This window comes from Acytostelium subglobosum (assembly GCF_000787575.1).
Source record: "Acytostelium subglobosum LB1 DNA, scaffold: scaffold41, whole genome shotgun sequence".
NCBI lineage: Eukaryota > Evosea > Eumycetozoa > Acytosteliales > Acytosteliaceae > Acytostelium > Acytostelium subglobosum.
In genome coordinates this window covers 132,142-153,725 of record NW_012236492.1, presented here as the reverse complement: position 1 = coordinate 153,725, position 21,584 = coordinate 132,142, and the positions used below count along the sequence as shown (strand labels likewise).

Below are 21,584 nucleotides of genomic sequence, written 5' to 3'. Positions count from 1 at the left end.
GCTACAAGTTGACTACTGTACCTTCTCCCCTTGCTCCTTTCATTTTGACTACAACAAAAATCAATGGCAATTGATTGCTATCGAACAAGTTCAATCTACATACATATTTACGCTACATACAACGATGACTACAATCAGAAGGTTCACATGTGATGACTTATTCAGGTTCAATAATATCAACTTGGATTACCTTACAGAGACGGTAAAGTTATTGATTGATTGATTGAGTGATCGGCAAGAAGTAATGAATGATCATCTGGCTTACACATTCAGTTCAAACATACATAGTACTATCTACCCTTCTACTTTGAATACATATCAAACTGGCCTAGTTTACTATCGATTGCAGAGGATGTCAATGGCAGACCGATGGGATACAGTATGTTGTGCTTGAGTAGATAGTTGGAGAGATGAGTGAGCGCGACGTACTAATGCATATGCCTTGATTGAGCTCACTCTATATAGTGCTTGGTAAAGCAGAGGGTAATGGTGAGAACTGGCATGGACATGTCACAGCTGTAACAGTAGCACCAGAGTACAGAAGAATAGGATTGGCAGATCGTCTAATGAACACCTTGGAAGAGGTCTCGGAGAAAGTGTAAGGAGTGACGTCAGAGATAGACGATGATCAGTCATACAACATACTGACATAACAACGACAATGAATGACAATCATGACACATTCACAGACATAATGCATACTTTGTTGATCTGTTTGTTAGAAAGTCGAATACACTAGCGATCAAGATGTATGAGAAGTTTGGATATTCACTGTATCGAACAGTGATTGGATACTACTCTGGTGAAGAGGATGCATTGGACATGAGGAAAGCACTGGCGCGAGATGTTGAAAAGAAGTCTATCATACCTTTACCGCATCCTGTATATCCATCAAGTCTAGACGCTTGATTTATTATAATACAAGAGATCTAGATCATTAATTGGCTTGGCATCACTCATCTCATTGATGGAACATGTTCACATAACATCCATTCATTCCATTCGTTCATTCATTCATTTCGATCAATCAATTGCATTGTTTTGATGTTGCCAGGGTGACCCGCTGCGAGTCATCCAACCGACTGACTGTCTGACCGACCGATGTAACTAACTATCAACAACATCTCAAAGGTAAAGATGAAGATGAGGAGGACCTACAATATGTTGGTGCCTCAACGACAACATTGACTCTGATGACGATTGAGTTTGTTGTTAGAGATAATCTAGTATCTGTTGGATACCTGGATGGAAGTGAGGTGTAACGGACAACAAGGATGACGGTGACAGCAGTAACATCAAGTAACAAAGTGGAGGACTTAATGACTTTGGAGATATTGGATTGCATTGATTGAGATGGTGGAGTTTGTCATCACCCAGGATCCATCTCCACAATGTGATCGTCCAACGGAAGGTCCTTTTGTCGATCAAACAGTTTCCACACACACCACACACTCACTAACTCAGCTCAATCAATCACAATCAAGGATTAGTGTGATGTGTGGTGTTGGCCTGAACGAGTTGATAGTGATACGGATCGGATGCACAGGGCCACACCAACACACACTGCCAGGCGCTACATCTCGATTGGCATCCTTCCAACTCGCGTGCACGCCAAGGCATGAGTGAGAGAGCAGCTGCGGGATAGCCATCATCATGATCGCTGCTTGGTATCGCAAAGGATATATGTGCACGAAGAATAGGTGTACCTCTGTGGATGAACAACATCGACTTGAACCAAATAATCAATACACACACATTAACAACTAGTAGCATTCATTCATCCACATCACATCATGTACATATGTCCTGACATGCCTTTCCAGCCCATCCTGGGCATTGATTGGTACGCACACAAACTGACAGGTGCTACAACACCTTTACATGTTATACATTAACAACAACGACCATCAAACAATCAAACAATCAAACAAACAAACCCCCTAACTAGTATAAGGGATGTCCTCTACATGCAGTCAATGGTTGTGGGGTACTGCCTCCTGAAGCCCTCTCTCGATCGAGCTTCATCGAATGTGGCACCAATGGTGGTGATCAAGTGAGCTACACTACTCTGGGTTAGTTGGCCTAACTAACCTCCAATGTATATCATGTGGAGGTCCTCCACCGGTCACTTACCATGGGCCAAGATATATATACTTCACTTAACAACAACGCCATTCCCCAGTTCGTCTTCATTCATTTATTCATCAATCAACCAAACATCCTTCCCTGTATTTCATCATACAATGTAACTATAACTCGCTACAATCTATCAATCAAACTTATTTACTAACTCCTCTCCAATACCAAAATAGGAATATGATCCATCAGACGCCATCCATGTTCCATGGACCAGGGGACAACAACCTTGTTGGTTATTTTAATGGCATGACAGTCTATCCTGGAGGCTACAACTTGGTATATGTTCCATCAATTGCGTCCCCAGTAGTTACAGGTTCACTTATTGTGCCACAATACATGAACAACTATTGCCAACTTGTCGATACATCGCCAATGTCTTCACCTACATCTTCACCCATGACCTCACCAATACTCCATGCTCCACCTGTTGATTTCAATGCACTTATCATTGACTCCAACAACAATCTTCAACTATCAACAACCTTGGATACTAATAACTATAATAATATAATTCAATCACCTTACACCTCCACCCTATCATGCCAAACTGGACCAACACCGGACAGTCCAGATATCAGCTCGGACAACATTGGATTCATACCACCGTAAGTAAATGACTCATCTTCCTACTCCTGTATCATTCACAATCATACTGATTCATTCATTTACCCAATCCAATAGCAAGTCTGATTCACCCAAGTTCCTACCAGTGAACAAGAGCACATTCTACGCCAATGGCATACCTTTACCAACAGAGTACTCGTCATACTCTTCACCATTCTACCGTAACTTTTATCATAACATTGAGTTCTTGTTGCATGAACCAATGATCCAAGCCAAGTATGAAGGCTGTCGAGTATATATCTCGGACCAAGTTGGATACGGTGGCAATGCCAAGAAGTTCTGTAACAATCCATCAACATCTGATGAGACTGCACTACTCTTGGAGGCACAAGTGCTCGACCACCAATTCAATCCACTTCCACAATGCAGCTGCTGCAAGGACTACTTCCAGTCACGATTCTACTTTGCAAACAATCCACAATGTAAAGATAGACTTGTATGTATACATCCTTCTTAACTTATTGATTAAGACCAAGTACTGACCCCACTACTTTGTATTAGGTGTTGATCAAGAGTAATGTATCCTGCCTGGTGAAGGAAGGATCATTGGTCGCTCAGATCAAGGTAATGTGTTGCTCCAAGCATCATAACAACAACCATTTGGTTATTCACCTGTGGCTAAGAGACTACCAAACCAATGAGGTCATCATGTCATCAGTTCTCTCATCCTTTGTCAAACAATGGAAGAGGAGCAAGACGACATAGATCGGTGTGGTCTGTACGTCTCCAACCTCAACATCACCTGTACATAGAGCTTAAGAAATGTAAATAATAATAAGTAAAGCTCAACCTAGCCAACTCGATGCTCATATAGAGCTAGAGTGTTATATAACTATACTATACAGAGGAGTGGTTGTCATCATTTAATCATTTAAGTACAAGTATGTATAGGTGTAGATGACTGATGCACGTTTGTTATCTTTGTCTTGAGATTGACTGGAGAAAGTGAAATGGACAGACACTTTTAGAAGTAATTGAGTGGACATTCGGCACCAACACCTTCCTTGATTGAGGTGAGAGAGTAATGTTGTTGGAGGTTCTTGAATATCCTCAAGTGGATGTACCCATTGTCTACTTTGGCCTTGACAAAGTAGTTGATTCCAGCCACCACCTATTGGTAGACAGAGGTGTCAGTCATTCAGTCATTCAGCCGATTGGTCTTGTGTCACAACAACAACTTACTTGGGTGGCATATGAGATTGGAACGATGTTCTCAAACTTGGCAAGCTTTGGGTCGTTCTTGATAGCCTGAACAGCGATGCTGACCTCAGCATCGGCTGGCTTTACATTTTGAAGTCCTCCTGGTAATCCCATTATTGATGATTGATTGATTAATTATTTCTTTGTTATTAATATATTTATATATATATATATATGTATGTGTTTTTGTTATAGTTGTTCAATATATATATTGATTAATAATGAGGTAGCTATTTATCAACAACACAACAAACACACTTACATACAAACAATGTTGACAACACAGACATAAAACAACCCCCTCTCCTGTCAGCTGTTCAGTCTCCCACGCTTAGATCTAAAGGACACTCAATTTGGGTTAAGATGGGTGAAGCCATTCGTCGTCGAGTCATTGACTGCATTCATGTATGCTTGCATCATCGAACAGAGATAAAGAAAATATATATGATGTACATTGAGAAATTCAATGTAATGACTCGACTCTGACTCGACTCTAATCATTCTTTGATACATTCATCACAAATCACCCAGACTTTGTTTACAAGGTTTTCAATGAATTCCTTGTATGGACAAACAAAGACCAGACATTGATTGACTGAATGTTTGATTGACTAATAGTCGTGTCATATCTGATCAATGAATGTGGCTGTCGCATTATTGTCAATCTTTCATCATCATAAGATCACTAGAAATCGTGAGATAGTATAGAAATTATGAATCGAGTATAAATGTACAACTTAAGTTAGATTAAGAACCACCAACATTGTTTGTGTCTCTGAGTCCATCTTCATTAAAATGATAGTACTACTTTGATCACTTGCCAAGTCTGTTGTGTCTCGAATGACACAGAGAATCCTCACAATGATGCAATTAATTTTTTTCAATTACATTGACCACACACGACTTGCCGAACGAGTCGTCGAGACCTCTGACTGCCTCACCTCAGTTTGAAATCAATCGTTATTACTGTTGTGATACGGGTTCATCACAGACAATGGTACCAACTACAACAAAACAGATGTCAAAGAAGAGAACATTGCCAGCATCTAAAGCTGTTGCTGCTGCTGCTGTTCTTGCAACAACAACATCAAAGACATCGTCAGGTGTTAAATCAAAGAGAAGCACTACTACTACGACTTCAACGACAAAGACTACGACTAAGAATATAGAGAATGATAACAACAGCAGCACTAACAAGGTCACAAAGAAGAAGCTGAAGTTGGACAATAATATAACTCATAATATCGAACTTATAAACAATAATAATGATGATGATGTTGTTGATGATGTTGATAATGTTGATATCATTGATAACAACAACAATACAGTAGTGAACAATGACATCATAGTGGATAATGACAACAATGTGAATAATAATAACAACAAAGATACAGTAGAAGATAAAGATGTTAACCAATCAGATAGCAAGGCTGCCTGGGTGGATGAAGACGACGACGAAGAATATGAGAAGAAGAAACTGCTCAAGTATGTTATCATTATCATCATCATCAATGTCAGCTCATTCATTCTCTCAATCATACTAATATGTAAACATTATCTGTATATAATAGTATGGAAGTGCTTCCTACATGGGCGGTTTCAAAAGACAAGGAGACAACGGTCGATGGCCAAGTCAATGAGGATCAAGATCTTGAGAACAAGGCATTTGGAACAGATAGTCGTATTGGAAGAAGCAGAGAGGATAATTATTTGAACCTACATCTTACATCTACAAAGTCTGCTGGTGTATGTGTTCATCACTGATCAAACAATGAGAGCTCATCATCATCATTGACTAACACATTCATTCATTCACTCAAACATCAGTGCCACATCTCCAACATCGATCTCAATCCAGAATCAAACATATTACTTACTGTCCAAACGAATGGAATATCTATGTTCTCGGTATGATGGTCTTTGGAGCCTGTACTTAGGTCCCTTCACCCACACACTCACACTGACACGACTCGATCAATCAATCAATATAGACATTCGACTTGGCCAAACCAATGTTCACAACAGTACTCAAGGGCTTTGGATGCACAAGTGGAAAGATGTTGACCAATAGCAAGGAGTGCGTGATCATTGGACACAAGCCATTCTTCTTTACATTCAACACAGAGACATTGGCATTGAAGAAGCATCAGCTGCGTATGGGTGGAAACAAACTGGGTCTGCTGGCAGTGTCCGAGGAGCACTTTGCCATCAGCGACGCACTTTGCAAGATCAGCATCATGTCGTGCCGCACCAAGACGGTGGTGCGTGAGTTCCAGCTGGGCCAGAGCTCGATCGCATCCATGCAGTTCTCGCCCACGGGCGAGCACCTATACATCGTGTCCGAGGGACACCTCACATGCTACAGCGTCAAGCTCTGGCGTATCGTCCACCGCTTCAAGGACGAGGGCAACCTGGGCACCAAGGCAATCACGAGTTTTGCCCTGTCGCCCAACGGCACCTATCTGGCCACGGGCTCCGAGTCGGGCATGATCAACATATACAACACCAAGCAGTGTTTCGAGAGCGCAAGCCCATCGCCGCTCAAGGTAATACGATCGGTTCTGTACCCCATCACGACGCTCGTGTATGACGCGCGCTCCAAGTACCTGCTGGCGGCGTCGGCACACGAGGATGGCATCGTTCGTCTAATCAGTCATCCAGAGTTTGCAATGGTCGACTGGGGCAAGGACAACACTGTCAAGATGAAGACCACCATGGCCAAAGTGACCTCTGGTGTCTTTTCAAAGGGCACAGTATTGTATCTCTCCAACACTCAAGGCTCTATTATCAAGGTGAAGGGTTTCCCCAAGTTGTAGTAGTCCTGTCCTGGTCCTGTCTCTTCACTCATTCATTCATAATTAAACAACCAACCTGTTGTCCCAATGTTTGTTTGTTGTTGAACCGATTCTTGATTTCCAACAATATGATATTTGTTGGGTCATGATGTGCAGTGAGCCCATTCTTTCAAAGCCAACCCTCAATACATGGATCTGAATCGAGAGCCATAACACCAACAGGCGTCTGTCAGTAAATTTAAGTGTTTGTGTTGTTGTTTGGACTTAACACTCACTAACTATTGCAATTACATAGTTTATCTCTATCTCTCACAATTCAACTCACACACATTCACACACATTCACAACAACGGTGCTTCGCACGACAACATCGATGTTAGAGTGAAAAAGAGCGAAAAATCGATACTTCTCTCTCTCATTCATACACCTCTAATACATATATACAAATAGATAGCTCACCGTTATCCAACAGATGATAATAACGACCCAAGCAATCATAATACATCATCATCATCATCATTCATAATACATCAGATTCATTCGTTAAGCCTCGCATATAAGACTCTAAATAGACACAAAGGAAAGAAAGCAGGGCAGCAAAGATTCACTTAAATGATTGCTATAAGATAACATAACATTCTTCGTTCAAGATTCATACAATGGACCCAAACAAGCCAAGTACAACAACATTGCCCCAGGCAACTAATGTTGTGGCTTCAGTAACAAACAACAATAACAATAACAATAATAATAGCAGCAACAACAGTAGTAAACAACAAAACTTATATCAAAGTAATGGAAATGGTAATATAATGTTTGATTGATTGATTGATTGATTGATTGATTGAATGAGGATGGTTCCGATATACTAACACTTCAGCCCACATCACAATACAGACAATGATGGATTGCCAGACGGATCAGATGCATTCAGGATCATACTTGAGGATCTAGAGTTTGGTCCACAGATTGGAAAGGGTGCCTATGGAAAGATATTTAAAGGAGAATACTTTGGGTAAAGTATTCATTCATTCATTCATTCGATCATTCATTCAATCAATCAAACTAACCAACATGTTTCATTATATCAACATTCAGGACACCTGTTGGTATCAAGGAGATCACACTATCGCCAAACAATTCACAATATAAGGACCTGATAAAGTTCATCAAACGAGAGGTAGCCATGCTGAGGTTCTCACATCCCAACCTGGTACAGTTCATCGGTGTCGCTGAGAAGGGTCAGACATTATACATCGTCACAGAGTTTGTTACAGGTATGTTGTTTGTTTGAATGAATGAATGAATGAATGTGCGAGAGTACTTACATGTCGACACACTACACACCAGGTGGAGATCTTGCTTACTATCTATTCAAGAATAAGAATGAGGATACTGATGCTTTCATGAATCGAAAGGTTAACATTGGTAGTAGTAGCACACCTGATATTGACACGATGGGCGAGCGATTGGTCAGCATGAGCTGGCCTCTGAGGATAAAGATAGCATATGATGTGGCTTGCGCAATGGCTTATCTGCACTCTAGACACGTGATTCATCGCGATCTAAAGTCGACAAACTTGTTGGTGTGCGAGAGTTGGAAGATAAAGGTGTGCGACTTTGGCTTTGCCCGTACCGCTGGGCTCAATGGACGTGCCAAGCGAACAATGACGATATGTGGCACGAACAACTGGATGGCGCCCGAGGTCATACTCGGACAGGACTACAATGAGACGTGCGACGTCTTTTCCTACGGCATTGTGCTATCAGAGATCATCACGCGACTAGAGACCACGAGCAACATGCGACCTCTCTCACTTCGATACGGACTGGACGTTGATATACTCCTGCCTCTGGTGCCCAAGGACTGTCCGCCGCCATTCCTAAAGCTGGCACTGGACTGCACAGAGTACGACCCAGACCTGCGACCAACCTTCAAGGAGATCACAGAGCGACTCAAGAGTCTGACAAAGCGTCTGGCCGTCACGGCCATCTTGCCTCCATTGCGAGTATTGGCTCCCTCTCCAATGGCCTCGCCTCATGTCAGTGTCAAGGATCCACGCGATCTAACAGCTGCATCACCTCGATCAATATGTGATGATGATGATGATAGCAGTGATTTAGACTCTGATGATTCGGATGATGTCGATGATTCAGAAGAAGATGATGAAGATGCGAGCTACAGTGATAGTGATGATGATGAGGAGGAGCTTGAGGAACTAGCACATAACTCAAAGTCAAACAACAATGGTAGTAATAGCAGCAGTGGCAGCAACAATAGCAAAGACAATATCAATAGCAGCGACAGCAGCGGCGGCAAGAGTGGCAGCGGCAACAACAACAACAATAACAATAATATCAAACAACAATCATCAAAACAACCGACGACAAACCAATCAAACAAGATGGGATATATCATCAAACATTCAGAAGGCATCAACATAACATCAACGGCAATCTCACCATCGTCAAGCCTAACCAGACATTCGCCAGTGTCGTTTTCACCTCCATCTTCTGCCAACACCTCCAAGTCACCATCACCAACCAACCTCTCGCCCAAGACTCCCAACAACAACAACAACAACAAACCAGCAGCAATACATTCAACTCCATTACCAACAACGAATGGTTTCAAATCACCAAAGAACAATCATCAATCGCCTCTTCGCCAATGCATTGGCAACTCTGACCTTCTGCCTGCGCCCACTCTGTCCTCGTTGCTGAGTGGCGTTTCTACCTCCAATGGAAGTTCAAGAGAGCGAGAGGATCTCAACTCGGTCTGGTCTCCAGTCGCATCGCCCAACAGTCCCAATGTACATTTATCGAGTGGCGCCAACGTTTATCATTCACCAAGCTTGACAAGAGTTGTCAATAGCTAGCCTTGGCCCATCCTACCCTCTTTCCTTCTTCCTCCTTGTTAATCGATAAGCAGTACTACATTCAACAACAAGGTACTACATCCACAGTAGTTGTCTAAATAATAATTCATTCGACGGTGGATGTCTTTCCTCCTCCTACTCCTAAATCCACACCTCTGGCATTCAGCACGACCAGCGACTCTTGTTGCAGCTGTTTGAATTCTGTCTCTATCCTCGTTGTTATACTCTTGTAGTACATCTTCTTTCGTAAGTCATTCTCTTTGGAGTGGACAGTGTCTTTGTTGTTGGTGTCGATATCCTTGTCCTCTTGGAACTGTCTATGCAGGTCATCACAATCGAATGGTTCTCCAACGAATATATCAACATCCTTATTGATACGTGGTATTGCCAAATGGTCCAGAGGCATAGTCTTCTCAAAGCCTCTATGATAGATTGGCAGAATTATTGGTGGAAGCTTGGACTCTGCCACCAGTCTTCCAATGCCCCATTTAAAGTATAACAACTCCTCCTTCTGATTTACCTTGCTCTCTGGAGTGTGCAAAGTTTGGTGTTAGTATTTGTGTGTCTAGCAACTGGTAACTGGCAACTCACCTGGAAATATATGTATCCATTGTCCTTCTGACAGTCTATCGATGCTAAAGTCAACTGCATCTTGATATATACCATTGCCCCTGAATGTATTGATCTGTGACAAGTCCATGGATGAAGTTGGCATTAGCATCAATCAAAGTGTGTCATGCGTTCACTGCCATAACATACACATTTGCCAAGAGTGAAGAAGTATGAGTAAAGGAGATTGGTGAAGCAGACGTTGGATGCAGCCAATGTCCAGCGCATGTATCTTGGATCCTTTGAAATGTATGTTGGCAGTCCACCCCACATCAATGGGTCATCCAGGTTGGCAGTGTGATTGGCCACGGTGATCAGTGGCCGCAGTAAGATTGGCTGCTTTCCACTGGCAACCAATGCCTCATTGATGTCGATCTGTGCCATCCTCTCATCGAGTATAGTATGTAAACGATCCCAATCATGTAACTTGAATCTATTTAGTCGCTGCCACAGTCTGACCATTCTGCCAACAGTCTTGAACAACAATCGACTGAGTATCTTGGGTTTGGGATTATACATTGCAAGTACTTTCATGACTATTATTATTACAATATGATTATGATACAACAAGTAATGATGATATTATTTATATCTCTGTTTATCTCTGTTCTGTAAAGACGAGTGACCAACATTTGGGTTTCATCGTTGGTGTTACTTCCGCACTTCCGTACTTCCGTACTTCCAACTGATGACCATGCGGTGATGTGTACATATTGCTTCCATAGGTTTATTTACATATGATTGGATCAATTAATCAATCAATCAATCGTTCTGACTGCTACAATATCTGGATAATGAATGTATATTTGTATTTATGAACCTCTATCTCTTTGGAGGTCGCTTCATCTATGATTGACATTTCACTGCTAATCGAGTTGTTACTATGTTCATCTAAATAGTACTAAAATGTAAGTAATCAATTGGTTGATTGAACTATTCATTCATTCATTCATTCATTCGTTCATCAAAGATGATCCAGTACATACGCATTGTTACCAATACATTTCCATCACGTGCAAACACTGCTGATCTACCCTCTGTTGATCCCAACGATGAAAGTATGTATATAACCAAGTCCTATAATGATAGAGTGAGTGAGTGAGTGAGTGAGTGAGTGAGTGAATTAGTGAATGAGGTATGACTTGCTTTCATCATTATCATCATCATACAAATATCTTCTGTTGTATATAAGGTGTGTTTAAGGGAGGTCTGGAAGCGATGGAGAGAGACAAGGATTCATAAGTAAGTAAGATGGTAATGCTCATATCATTCAACACATACATATTCTTTGATAGTTTAGACACCAAGAAGCGACATTTGTAAAACCTATCGTCCACTATTAACTTCTTGATTACATTGTCACCTATTATCCGACCCTTGATCAGTGTATCGTCTCCCATATCATTGACATCACCAAACTAACTCTATACTACTGTCTGCCCTTCTTGCTTTGCTAGTCTGTTGGTCACTCAACAACAACAACTTTGACAACAACAAGTGTGTCACTGCATCTGCAACAAAAAAGATGTGTGTCCTTTAGTTTCTTTGACACAAACACAACACGAATTTGACCATGTTTGTCCTCATGGAAATGTGATGGTCCATCACTCTGAATGATAACAATCACAACACAGAACAGCTGTTCAATGATTAACTGATGGTTCTATCATAATAATAATAGAAAGAGATATTATTTAATATATATCATATATAACCTTTGGAAGGAAGCCTATTCGAACTACTACAGTTAACCTGCCGAAATAAATCTGACTGATTAATTAATTTTTTCCTTTTGATCACACTGCTTCCTTTTTTTGTGGTGATCAGGCAATGATGACCACAGAAGGCCATGATCCCAAGCTGTTCAAGTGAGCTCACGTCCCTTTCCAAACAACATCACCAACCTACACTTGACTCTATTGTTAGATCATTCATTCATTTCTAATTAGTAAACTATTTATCTTATTATTATTATTATCTCTATTTGGTGAGTATTCCAATACAAATGATTGATTGATAGATGGACTTGAATGAACACACCTACCACACACATTGATCAATCAACACCATCCACCAATTGGTCAACAGGCTGAGTGTTTAAAACAAACATCATCTTTATTAACCATTGTTCATTCTACTTAATACACATTTATATATAATACAGTAACCAATAATCAATCAATCAAACAAACAATGAACGAAGAACAAGTTGATAAAATATACGAACTCAAGCAAGAGCTTGGAAGGTAAGTTCATTGCATCATGACAGAGGCAGGCATGACTGCAGCAGGAACAAACATGTCATGTGAATAAGTAGCTAATACATGATATATAACAAAACACTACTATATATAGAGGTGCATTCTCGATTGTATACCTTGCAGTTCACAGACAGACACAACAGAACTATGCTGTCAAGGTGATCAACAAGTCAGACTTGGGCAAGGACTATGAGAAGAATCTCAAGATGGAGGTTGACATCCTAACACGTGTCAATCATCCAAATATCATCTCACTCAAGGAGTTGTTTGATACACCAAACAAGTTGTACCTCGTTATGGAGTTGTAAGTCATAGTTATTCTGTCAGTCAGTCAGTCACATTGATCTCGTCCACTCACTCACTCACTCATACTCATGATGATGATCACAAACACAACACAGGGTCACAGGAGGCGAGTTGTTTGATAAGATCGTTGAGAAGGGATCATACACAGAGGCTGATGCCATTCAATTGGTTAGAAAGATCGTCTCTGCCGTTGAGTACCTTCACAACATCAATATCGTTCATAGAGATCTAAAGCCAGAGAACTTGTTGCTCAAGACCAGTGGCAATGACCTCGAGGTAGCCATCGCCGACTTTGGTCTTTCCAAGATCATTGGACAACAGACCATGATGCAGACTGCTTGTGGAACACCATCCTACGTTGGTACGTCCGTTCATTCAATCGATCAACCAATCAGATCCATCCAAACTAACACCACACCATACAATTATTATAGCACCAGAAGTGTTGAACGCTACTGGATACGACAAGGAGGTGGATATGTGGAGCATTGGAGTGATTACATATATATTGTTGTGTGGATTCCCACCCTTCTATGGTGATACCATTCCAGAGATCTTTGAATATATTATGGAAGGAAACTTTGATTACCCTGCCGAGTACTGGGGTCACATCACACCCGCTGCCAAGGACTTTATCAACCATCTGTTGGTCGTCGATGTCAACTCTAGATTGACTGCCAAGGATGCCCTCACTCATCCATGGCTGAACAGCGTACGTGTTATATATATGTTATGGATTGCACTTGATTGATTGGTTAACTAACAAACATTATCATCACTTCACAGACTAATGCACCAACCACTGCTCTGACGGGAGTTCATGACAAGATGAAGGAGTTCAACGCAGAGAGACAGAAGACTCTTACCAAACTACGTGGAATCTAAATAATTACTTAGTATTATTATTAAGCGAGACACTCTACTTGATCAAGTCAGTCATATTGTTATATTAATCAATCAATCAAGCCAACCAAACAATCAATCACTCCATATCCCTTCTTCTTCTTCTTCTCCAACTACTTCCCTTCGCACCAGTCCTACAATGTTTGATCTTCATTACCATCACTATCTAATAAACACAACCAAGACATCATTGTAATCAATCAAAGTCATTCAATCATGGATACAAGGAAAAGATTGTATGTTTATTAGACAACCTTGTCGGTCTTTGCAAATAACAACCAGACCAATCCTCCAGCGAGATAACAAACTGAGGAGATCAAGAATATAGGTCCCCAGCTTCCATTGAACGCTGTCAGCATCACTCCTGCCAGCAATGGTCCAAGTATACCTGGGATAGTTGCAAAGAAGTTGGTAATACTATGTTTGATTGATTGATTGATTGATTGATTGATTGATTGATTGATTGATTGATTGATTGATTGTTAGTATGATCCAGTCTGGCCGCACCAATGAGTAGACAATAAAACATACCCCATTGTAACAATGGCACTGTTTGGAGCAATGTCAAAGGTGGCGATCTGATTGCTCTGTGTGTTGAAGCCTCCACATGAGATGGAGGTGGTCATCACGACCAGCTTGAGTGTGGCAGCCATTGGAAGGTAGTTCATTAGGAGCATGCATACGCCTGGCACTAATGCCGCCAGCACTCCAAAGAACTTGCGCAAATAGATCTTCTTGTAGCCACGCGCCAACAGACGATCGGTCACCACGCCACTGATGTTGGCAAAGGCGAATGAGAATGCGTAGGGCAGTGCGGTGAAGAGCGACATGAGTGGACCGACAGGGATGTTGGCCTGGTTCTTGAGCCAGGTCGGATACCACATCAGCAGCAGGTAGTTGCCCCACTGCGTTGTGATTGAGAAGAATATAATGACGTAGATGGCGCGGTCGCGGAAGAGACGACGCGACACCTCAAAGAAGCCCAACTCATCACTCTTTGTCGACATTGAGCTGTACACTGGGTTGTTCAGTACCAGGTGTTGCTTGTCTGGGTTGATGTCCTGCTCAATGAGCAGCAACTCTGCTGGATGTATGCCCCAAACATTCTTTGGCTCATCCTTAATCAACAGCAGCCACGCCAGCGACCACAACAGACCAAGACCTGAGAATATATAGAAGGCTGCCTGCCAGTTGACCTCTGATACTATAACTGGTGTTGTTACCTGTAGGTTGGGAGTGAGGGTGTGAGTGAAAATGACATTACATCTCGATCATGCATGCTATGAACACATACATTGCCAATGATGATACCAATGTACACTCCTGACCAGATGAGAGAGGCTGAGGACGATCGCTGAGAAGTCGGGAACCAACGCTTTATCAGCCAGTTCATCGTGGGGAAGGCAATACTCTGTGAGATACCTGTCATCACACGACATATCATAATGGCAACTTTGTTCTGTGCAGCCAATGGCGCCAGAGCAGTCATTGCCAATGAGAATGTGATACCTGTGAACATTACTCGCTTGCCACCAAACCTATTACAGAAGTAGGTGGCTGGCATCTGTAGCACCAGGTATCCCATAAAGAATCCTGACAGTACAAAGCCCTTATATGTGTCGCCCCAGTGGTACTCCTACAAGGTGTGGCGAGTTAGTTAGTCAGTTTCCCAATATCTTGGCGATGTGTGGCGCGTCTGGCGTGAGGATGGCAACACGGAAGTTTGCTTGGAATGGGAACATACCGCCGACATGGGGATTACTGTGACTGATACAATGACACGAAGGATATAACATAGTGTCAGACCCAATGTGCCAAGTATCAGCATATAGAACCTCTTTGGGAAGTAGTACTTTGGCAAGGTATTCTCTGGAGAAGCAGTCATTTTCCTCTTATCGTCTTCTAACAGCCATTCAGTTTCAGAAGTACCTGTGAATGTACCACTGCTGCTGTTGCCATAGTTATCCTTTGCCATTGTGCTTATTTCGATGATCCACTGACGTCTGTTCGATCGGACAGTGGTAGGATGGATGCGATGGGAAAGTGCTAGTATTACAACAAGATAAAGTTATGAAATGGTAGTTGTTATGTTGACTTCGATGAGTGAGTATGATCGTGTTGGTTGTATTGTTGAGATTCAATGTGGTCAATGTTGTTGTTGGATTGATTGGTTGATTGGGTTTCGATTCGTGTGTTTGTGTGTTTGTGTGTGGTGATGATGGTTGACTTGATTCAACTTCAATGGCAATGAAAGAATGATTGGACTAGAAAAGTGATGTATGAATCCAAATTCTGATTATCTGTCTGAATGTTACTGTTTAACTTGTAGTATGTATCAAACATACAAATAAATAAATAAAATAAATAAACAAAATGGTTTGATTGGTTGATTGAATGAATGGAGTAGAGTGAGAGGGTCGGATTGTCGTCTGTTGATCAACTTGAACAATGCTCTCTAATAGTACAATACTAGATAAGATAATGATATCAGAATGGATTGTCGAATGATGACATGAGGGAACCAAACAACATTGGTTCTCTTTGCTTCTTCTGTCAAAAACAATTGATTATTATTAATTAAATTTGTCTGCAAACATTCAAATGATCTTTCAAAGATCCTCAGAACGCCCATTAGATCAGATTTGGGACTGTCATTTTCCCAGGACCATCAAAAAAAAACCCAAATCTATCAATTTCGACAGATTTGGTTGTTTTTTAGACTTAACCAACCAGGTGTCTTGAAGGTCCGATGAACACTTCCTTCAAAGTCATTCATACATTACCTTAATAACAACAATAATTAGGGAAGATGACCTTGGACAAGGCCCAGGTTGGTCCAACCCACAACACACATCCAACTTGTCATCAATCAATCAATCAATCAATCAAGTTCACCTAACGACAGACTATACAAAATGACATGTCAAGATGTAGAATTACAAAAGGATGAAGAAAAGTAGTTTAGTTACTGAATTGAAGCCATGAAGGCAGAGGCGCCAAGGAAACCAGCTTGGTAGTCACATGCAACCTCATTCTTGACGTAGTCAGTTCGGTCATCCTTGTAATCATCGTTCTGACCTGGACCTCCCACCAGGGAGCCCAGGATCAGGTAGGTGTTGTTCACAGGGCTCATGATGTTGTCGGTGAGCGAGTGGTGCGACGCCCGATGATGTGGATTGATTGGATGGTTCGGTCCGTAGCCAACGACGTATGACTGTTGCTGTGGATTGTCTCCGAGAATGTAGTTGATCTGCTTCTTGGTGAAGTCGGTGTACTTGTCTCCGTTGGTGCCGTACACAGACATCAAGAAGGCCGTGGTGGCCGAGTAGCGTGCTGGTGCCCACATTCTAATCCATGCAAGGCCGCCTGGAGTGTAGGGGACGCCACCTCCTGGCAACCACCAGTTGAGGAAGCCCTCAATGTCTTTGATGTAGGTGGCGTTGCCTGGGAAGATCTGGGTCAAGAGCAGGGCAGTGCCTGGAGCCTTGACGTCCCAGTCGTGCGAGTTCTGCTGAGCCATCTCACCGATGTTGTAGGTGTCATAGTCCGCGACGGCACGCATCAGGTACTCCTTGTTGCCCGTGGCCTTGTACAGCCACACGCTAGCCCACACAATCTCATCTTTGTATCCCGACCATGACTTGTAGAAGCTCTGGGCATCGGGGATCGAGTCGGAGTAGACGCCACGGTATGTGTCTCCAAAGGTCCACATCTCTTCAGAGTGCTTCAAACATTGGGCGGCATAGGCAGGGTCACTGTCCATGAAGATCATTGAACAGATGGCCAGTGCGGCAGCCACCTCCATTGCCACCTCAGTTCCTGGGGCAGTGTCGGAGAGGATGTAGGTCGGACGATCCATGGTCATGAGCTCAGGTGGGCCCCAGTAGGCGTGATCGGCATTGGCTTCACCAACTTGGCCAGCGAAGCGATTCTCAGCATAGTGAGCAGCCATCAGCCAGTCATATCCCCATCGGAGATCCTCCAGCCATATCTTGCTGGCGCCACACTTTATGATTGTGTCGGTGTACTCGAGGTATCCCCAGCCGAGCATTGTCATCGAGGCGGACATGGGGAAGGAGAACTTGACATGGTCACCGGCATCAAAGTATCCCTTGGACAGATCACCATCACCGTTTGGATCTGGTTGTGAGCCTGGGCTTGCGTCCTTCAAAGCGGCACTGCCTCTCCAAGGCACATCAGTGTCTGGTAATCTTCCAGCGCGGTTATATTTATAAAACATGACTCCATTGTTGACTACTTCACAATAGTCATGAGCAGTCATCTTTGTCTTGTGATCATTTCCAGGTTTATAACCATCTGTTGATGTGGTAATGTTTGTGGTTAGATGAGTGATTGATTGGTTTGAATTTGGAGTTATCGGATCATTGTTTATTAATACTTACGATGTGATATTGCTGTAGCAGATACTGTTAACAGTATGGATATTAGGACAATGGAATGAAGTAGGTTCATGGTGTTGTGGTGTATATTTACAAGATGTTGTTGTAGTAGTTAATTTACAAATGATCAATGTACAATCAAATTGATTGAATATGTAGTTTCAATTGATATCCATTCATTATCAATCATTCAATCAATAAATCAATCAATCAATTATTTCGGCGGTTGATGTTTGCAATGATGATCCTAACCTTCAGGTACTAAAAATAATATCAAAGTTGATTGACGCAAAGTACATTGCCATAACATTGGATGTTTTTGAAGGATAGGTCGATTGATCTTTACATCAAGTATACTGATTGGATAGGAAACTATCTATAACCACTATAGTTGATACAAATATCATAATAATGATTGTTCAATGTGAGTGGAAATCCGAAAATCAAAAATGATTGGACAACGTTTGATAAAAAATTGAGGTGGGTGTTTGACAACCGATGAGAGGTGATAATTTAATATCTTATATTCTTTTATTCTATTATCTATATAATATAATATTGAATCTTGGTATCTCTAGGAGAGTTATAACTTGAATTGAATGACTATTATTACAATTATTATTAATAATATATATTATTTAAATAAAATATATTATTTAAATAATATATATTATCTTGCTATGACCGTGATCATCTTGCGTGTCGACGATGACGGTTGTTGTTGTCCACTACCAACTCCGGTGCCACTAATAGGTTTCCTTTCCATGAATAAACGAAGCTGATATTTATCTCTTATGAATTTCTCTCTTACATCCATTGAATCATTAGGTTGAGGCTTTGATCTGTCGAATGGTATACTATGCTCCCATATTGAGTTTGATCTACTGTTGCCCATTGTTTGGAAGAAGTTGAGAGTTGAAGGTTCCCATTTATCCATTGTAACTGAGCGTACCTTCGACAGCTGTACACCCAGACTTCTATGTATTCCAGAACACTGTATACACAGGAATATGCCAAGATTGATACTGGCCCACAAGGGATTGGCTGCTGTACAGTCTGCACAGTACTTATTTCCAGGGTTGGCCAACAATGAGTCCATCAATCCTTGTGACTCACCCAACAATGATGTTGATTGATCTGATGTTGTGGATGTTGATGAAGTTGATGTTGAGGGGGTGGCAGAAGGGGAGAACTCATATTGGAGGTATGATGCCATGGCTGATGATTGAGCGTTTTGGATTGATGTGATCCATCCGAGCATTGAACTACCCGATGGACAGGAGAAGCGTACTGACTTATCAGTGTTGGTCATCACATCGAATGTGTATCGATCTTTAGTTGATACAACCTTGGCCGAACAGAACATTATCATGAATGATAGTATTGGTTTGACTAGCTTTGATTTCTCTTCTTGTTCTGTCTTGAATACTGTCAATGATTCAGTACTGAGCACCACCCATCTTGGCTTCCACTTTGTCAACAACTTCCTACTCTCCAATCCAAGTACACCCTTCCTTGCGCCAATCAACTCATCTGCACTATATCCACTATTAATCTTGCTTCCAATCTCTGTTTGTACAACCCTCTTCTCATCACTTGGATTGACCTTTCCCATCTTCCAACCTAAGACACTTGATGTTGTTTTGGTCGTGGGCTGATGCACCTTGAAGTTATAGTTAGTTAGTCAATCTAACCAAATCAAAATGATTGAAAGATACTTACAGGTTGATGTTGATTGATTGAAGGAGGAGAATGAATAGACTTGAGGTAGAATACACTTCCTCTAAGTGATACAATCCATGAGAAGTATTCATACTCTTCGTTGTCAATCAGTGTGAAGTATCTTGTGAATGACCTGGTATCATTGTATGAAATGACCTGGAAACAACGATTCTTTGAATCCTGTTCATTGATAGATCCTCGATGGTCTAACTTAATGGTCTCAATGACCTTGGAATCCTGATTGAGTGAATGAATGAATTGGTGAGTGAGTTTCTCTGATGATTGTTTGATTGAATACTGACTTCTTGATTGTTATAAATCAGAATGGAACATTCCTTTAGGATGCAATATAGTTTGGTCCATTGTGATGGTGAAGTGGACACTGGTCCATATTGTACTCCTACATTCAACATATACATATTTCCAGACTTTTCTGGTGACTCCAATGTTGTAGAGTCTATAAAGATCACCTTACAATATTAGTTCAATCGTTCATTTAATCATTAAAAACAATCAATCAACTTAAAACTTACTATCATTGTTCACAACAGTTAATGACTTCTTTGTAACAATTAGATTCTTCTTTAAATGCTTCTTGGCTAGACTTAAGTCTTTCCTACTAATTGTAGGCCTTCCATTGGTTGTGGTGGGTGATCCTGGAATACCTGAAGGAGATGTCTCATTCAAATCTGATGTATTTGACAATGTCCTGTTTAGGATACTTGGTGATGTCGGTGCGGACACTGATGGTTTAATACCCTCAGAGTGTGATAATGGTGTCTTTGGATGATGAGGTGAGTGGCTAGGTGAGGTAGTCGAGTGATTTGGTAAGTTCATTAAAGAGTGTTGTCGGACTAGTGTTGGAGGTGGTGTATTGGAGTCCTTCATTGAACGACCTCTAGAGACAAATCTACTACTCTGGCTACCACCGCCATGTGTCAATGACTTGTAGGCATTTGTTATATTATGAAAAGGTGATGAGAATGTTCGTTTATGTTCATTCATTGACATGTAATTGTTTGATTGATTGATATGATTGATTGTTTGACAATAGTGATTGTTTGATTGAGGAGGAATTGATTGCTTTGACAGATAGATAGATATTGATGGGAGGTAGAGGTATTATTGGAACCATTGTAGGGATGAAGACGATTTTGTAATAACAATAAGGTTGGGTGGATGGTCCATTTATGGGGTTGGGGCTTTCCAAGGCCAACACCAACCCAACAATACGAATTTTGGATATTTGATTTATAATGTGGTTGTAAACATTGATGAACATCAATCTTAATCTTAACCAACAACAGCATTGAATTGTTTGTTTCTTTATTTATGTTGTAGTTGTAGTGGTTGTCGTACGACTCTTCTTTGTTGATGTATTCTTGTCCTCGAGCAATTACTTCTCATCGGTGTTGACCGATATATATACAAATAGCTGGAAGGGCAGACCATCGACTCATGGAAGGGAATATACTATGAACAACATGAGGATGGCATGGTCCTTTACTCAATCTTGATGAAAACACTCTTGTTATACGAATGGTCCACAATTCGTAGGTAGTCATGGCTTTTGTTCACGGTTGTTGGATGGGCTTGGATCAGGCCTGCATCCTCGCTACAGTCGAACAATCATTTGATGATCTTCTCTGACAATATATGCCTGAGGTATCATGATTGATCTGGTCGATCGTTTGCAACGCCCTCCAGAGAGACCATTTGGTGGTGACACCTCGCTGGAGATTCATT

General features: G+C 41.5%; 10 protein-coding genes across 10 annotated transcripts; 5 read left to right on the top strand and 5 right to left on the bottom strand.

Moving 5' to 3' along the window:
• Positions 1 to 124: 124 nt before the first annotated feature.
• On the top strand, positions 125 to 909 carry SAMD00019534_123810 (hypothetical protein; the record flags this gene model as incomplete). Its single annotated transcript, XM_012892442.1, has 4 exons — positions 125 to 202; positions 289 to 379; positions 466 to 598; positions 690 to 909. 4 exons carry the CDS (start codon positions 125 to 127, stop codon positions 907 to 909), a joined length of 522 nt encoding a protein of 173 aa, XP_012747896.1.
• Positions 910 to 2,385: 1,476 nt separating this feature from the next.
• SAMD00019534_123800 (hypothetical protein) lies at positions 2,386 to 3,468 on the top strand (the record flags this gene model as incomplete). Its single annotated transcript, XM_012892441.1, has 3 exons — positions 2,386 to 2,744; positions 2,821 to 3,199; positions 3,265 to 3,468. 3 exons carry the CDS (start codon positions 2,386 to 2,388, stop codon positions 3,466 to 3,468), a joined length of 942 nt encoding a protein of 313 aa, XP_012747895.1.
• A 259-nt stretch (positions 3,469 to 3,727) lies between these two features.
• On the bottom strand, positions 3,728 to 4,077 carry SAMD00019534_123790 (hypothetical protein; the record flags this gene model as incomplete). The annotated part of the gene is made up of 2 exons (XM_012892440.1): positions 3,728 to 3,874; positions 3,946 to 4,077. 2 exons carry the CDS (start codon positions 4,075 to 4,077, stop codon positions 3,728 to 3,730), a joined length of 279 nt encoding a protein of 92 aa, XP_012747894.1.
• A 904-nt stretch (positions 4,078 to 4,981) lies between these two features.
• Positions 4,982 to 6,779, top strand: SAMD00019534_123780 (hypothetical protein; the record flags this gene model as incomplete). The annotated part of the gene is made up of 4 exons (XM_012892439.1): positions 4,982 to 5,448; positions 5,535 to 5,709; positions 5,791 to 5,871; positions 5,955 to 6,779. 4 exons carry the CDS (start codon positions 4,982 to 4,984, stop codon positions 6,777 to 6,779), a joined length of 1,548 nt encoding a protein of 515 aa, XP_012747893.1.
• A 638-nt stretch (positions 6,780 to 7,417) lies between these two features.
• Positions 7,418 to 9,637, top strand: SAMD00019534_123770 (hypothetical protein; the record flags this gene model as incomplete). The annotated part of the gene is made up of 4 exons (XM_012892438.1): positions 7,418 to 7,562; positions 7,656 to 7,773; positions 7,857 to 8,035; positions 8,109 to 9,637. The coding sequence occupies 4 exons, from the start codon at positions 7,418 to 7,420 to the stop codon at positions 9,635 to 9,637; spliced, it is 1,971 nt and encodes a 656-aa protein (XP_012747892.1).
• A 112-nt stretch (positions 9,638 to 9,749) lies between these two features.
• SAMD00019534_123760 (hypothetical protein) lies at positions 9,750 to 10,783 on the bottom strand (the record flags this gene model as incomplete). The annotated part of the gene is made up of 3 exons (XM_012892437.1): positions 9,750 to 10,165; positions 10,229 to 10,322; positions 10,397 to 10,783. Coding segments are annotated over 3 exons (897 nt in total), but the record flags the coding sequence as incomplete, so codon positions are not given.
• A 1,656-nt stretch (positions 10,784 to 12,439) lies between these two features.
• SAMD00019534_123750 (hypothetical protein) lies at positions 12,440 to 13,698 on the top strand (the record flags this gene model as incomplete). Its single annotated transcript, XM_012892436.1, has 5 exons — positions 12,440 to 12,492; positions 12,602 to 12,811; positions 12,909 to 13,174; positions 13,248 to 13,525; positions 13,600 to 13,698. The coding sequence occupies 5 exons, from the start codon at positions 12,440 to 12,442 to the stop codon at positions 13,696 to 13,698; spliced, it is 906 nt and encodes a 301-aa protein (XP_012747890.1).
• A 263-nt stretch (positions 13,699 to 13,961) lies between these two features.
• SAMD00019534_123740 (hypothetical protein) lies at positions 13,962 to 15,691 on the bottom strand (the record flags this gene model as incomplete). The annotated part of the gene is made up of 4 exons (XM_012892435.1): positions 13,962 to 14,133; positions 14,248 to 14,939; positions 15,011 to 15,352; positions 15,461 to 15,691. The coding sequence occupies 4 exons, from the start codon at positions 15,689 to 15,691 to the stop codon at positions 13,962 to 13,964; spliced, it is 1,437 nt and encodes a 478-aa protein (XP_012747889.1).
• Positions 15,692 to 16,681: 990 nt separating this feature from the next.
• Positions 16,682 to 18,189, bottom strand: SAMD00019534_123730 (hypothetical protein; the record flags this gene model as incomplete). The annotated part of the gene is made up of 2 exons (XM_012892434.1): positions 16,682 to 18,033; positions 18,120 to 18,189. 2 exons carry the CDS (start codon positions 18,187 to 18,189, stop codon positions 16,682 to 16,684), a joined length of 1,422 nt encoding a protein of 473 aa, XP_012747888.1.
• Positions 18,190 to 18,786: 597 nt separating this feature from the next.
• On the bottom strand, positions 18,787 to 19,731 carry SAMD00019534_123720 (hypothetical protein; the record flags this gene model as incomplete). Its single annotated transcript, XM_012892433.1, has 1 exon — positions 18,787 to 19,731. One exon carries the CDS (start codon positions 19,729 to 19,731, stop codon positions 18,787 to 18,789), a length of 945 nt encoding a protein of 314 aa, XP_012747887.1.
• Between the last annotated feature and the right edge of the window lie 1,853 nt (positions 19,732 to 21,584).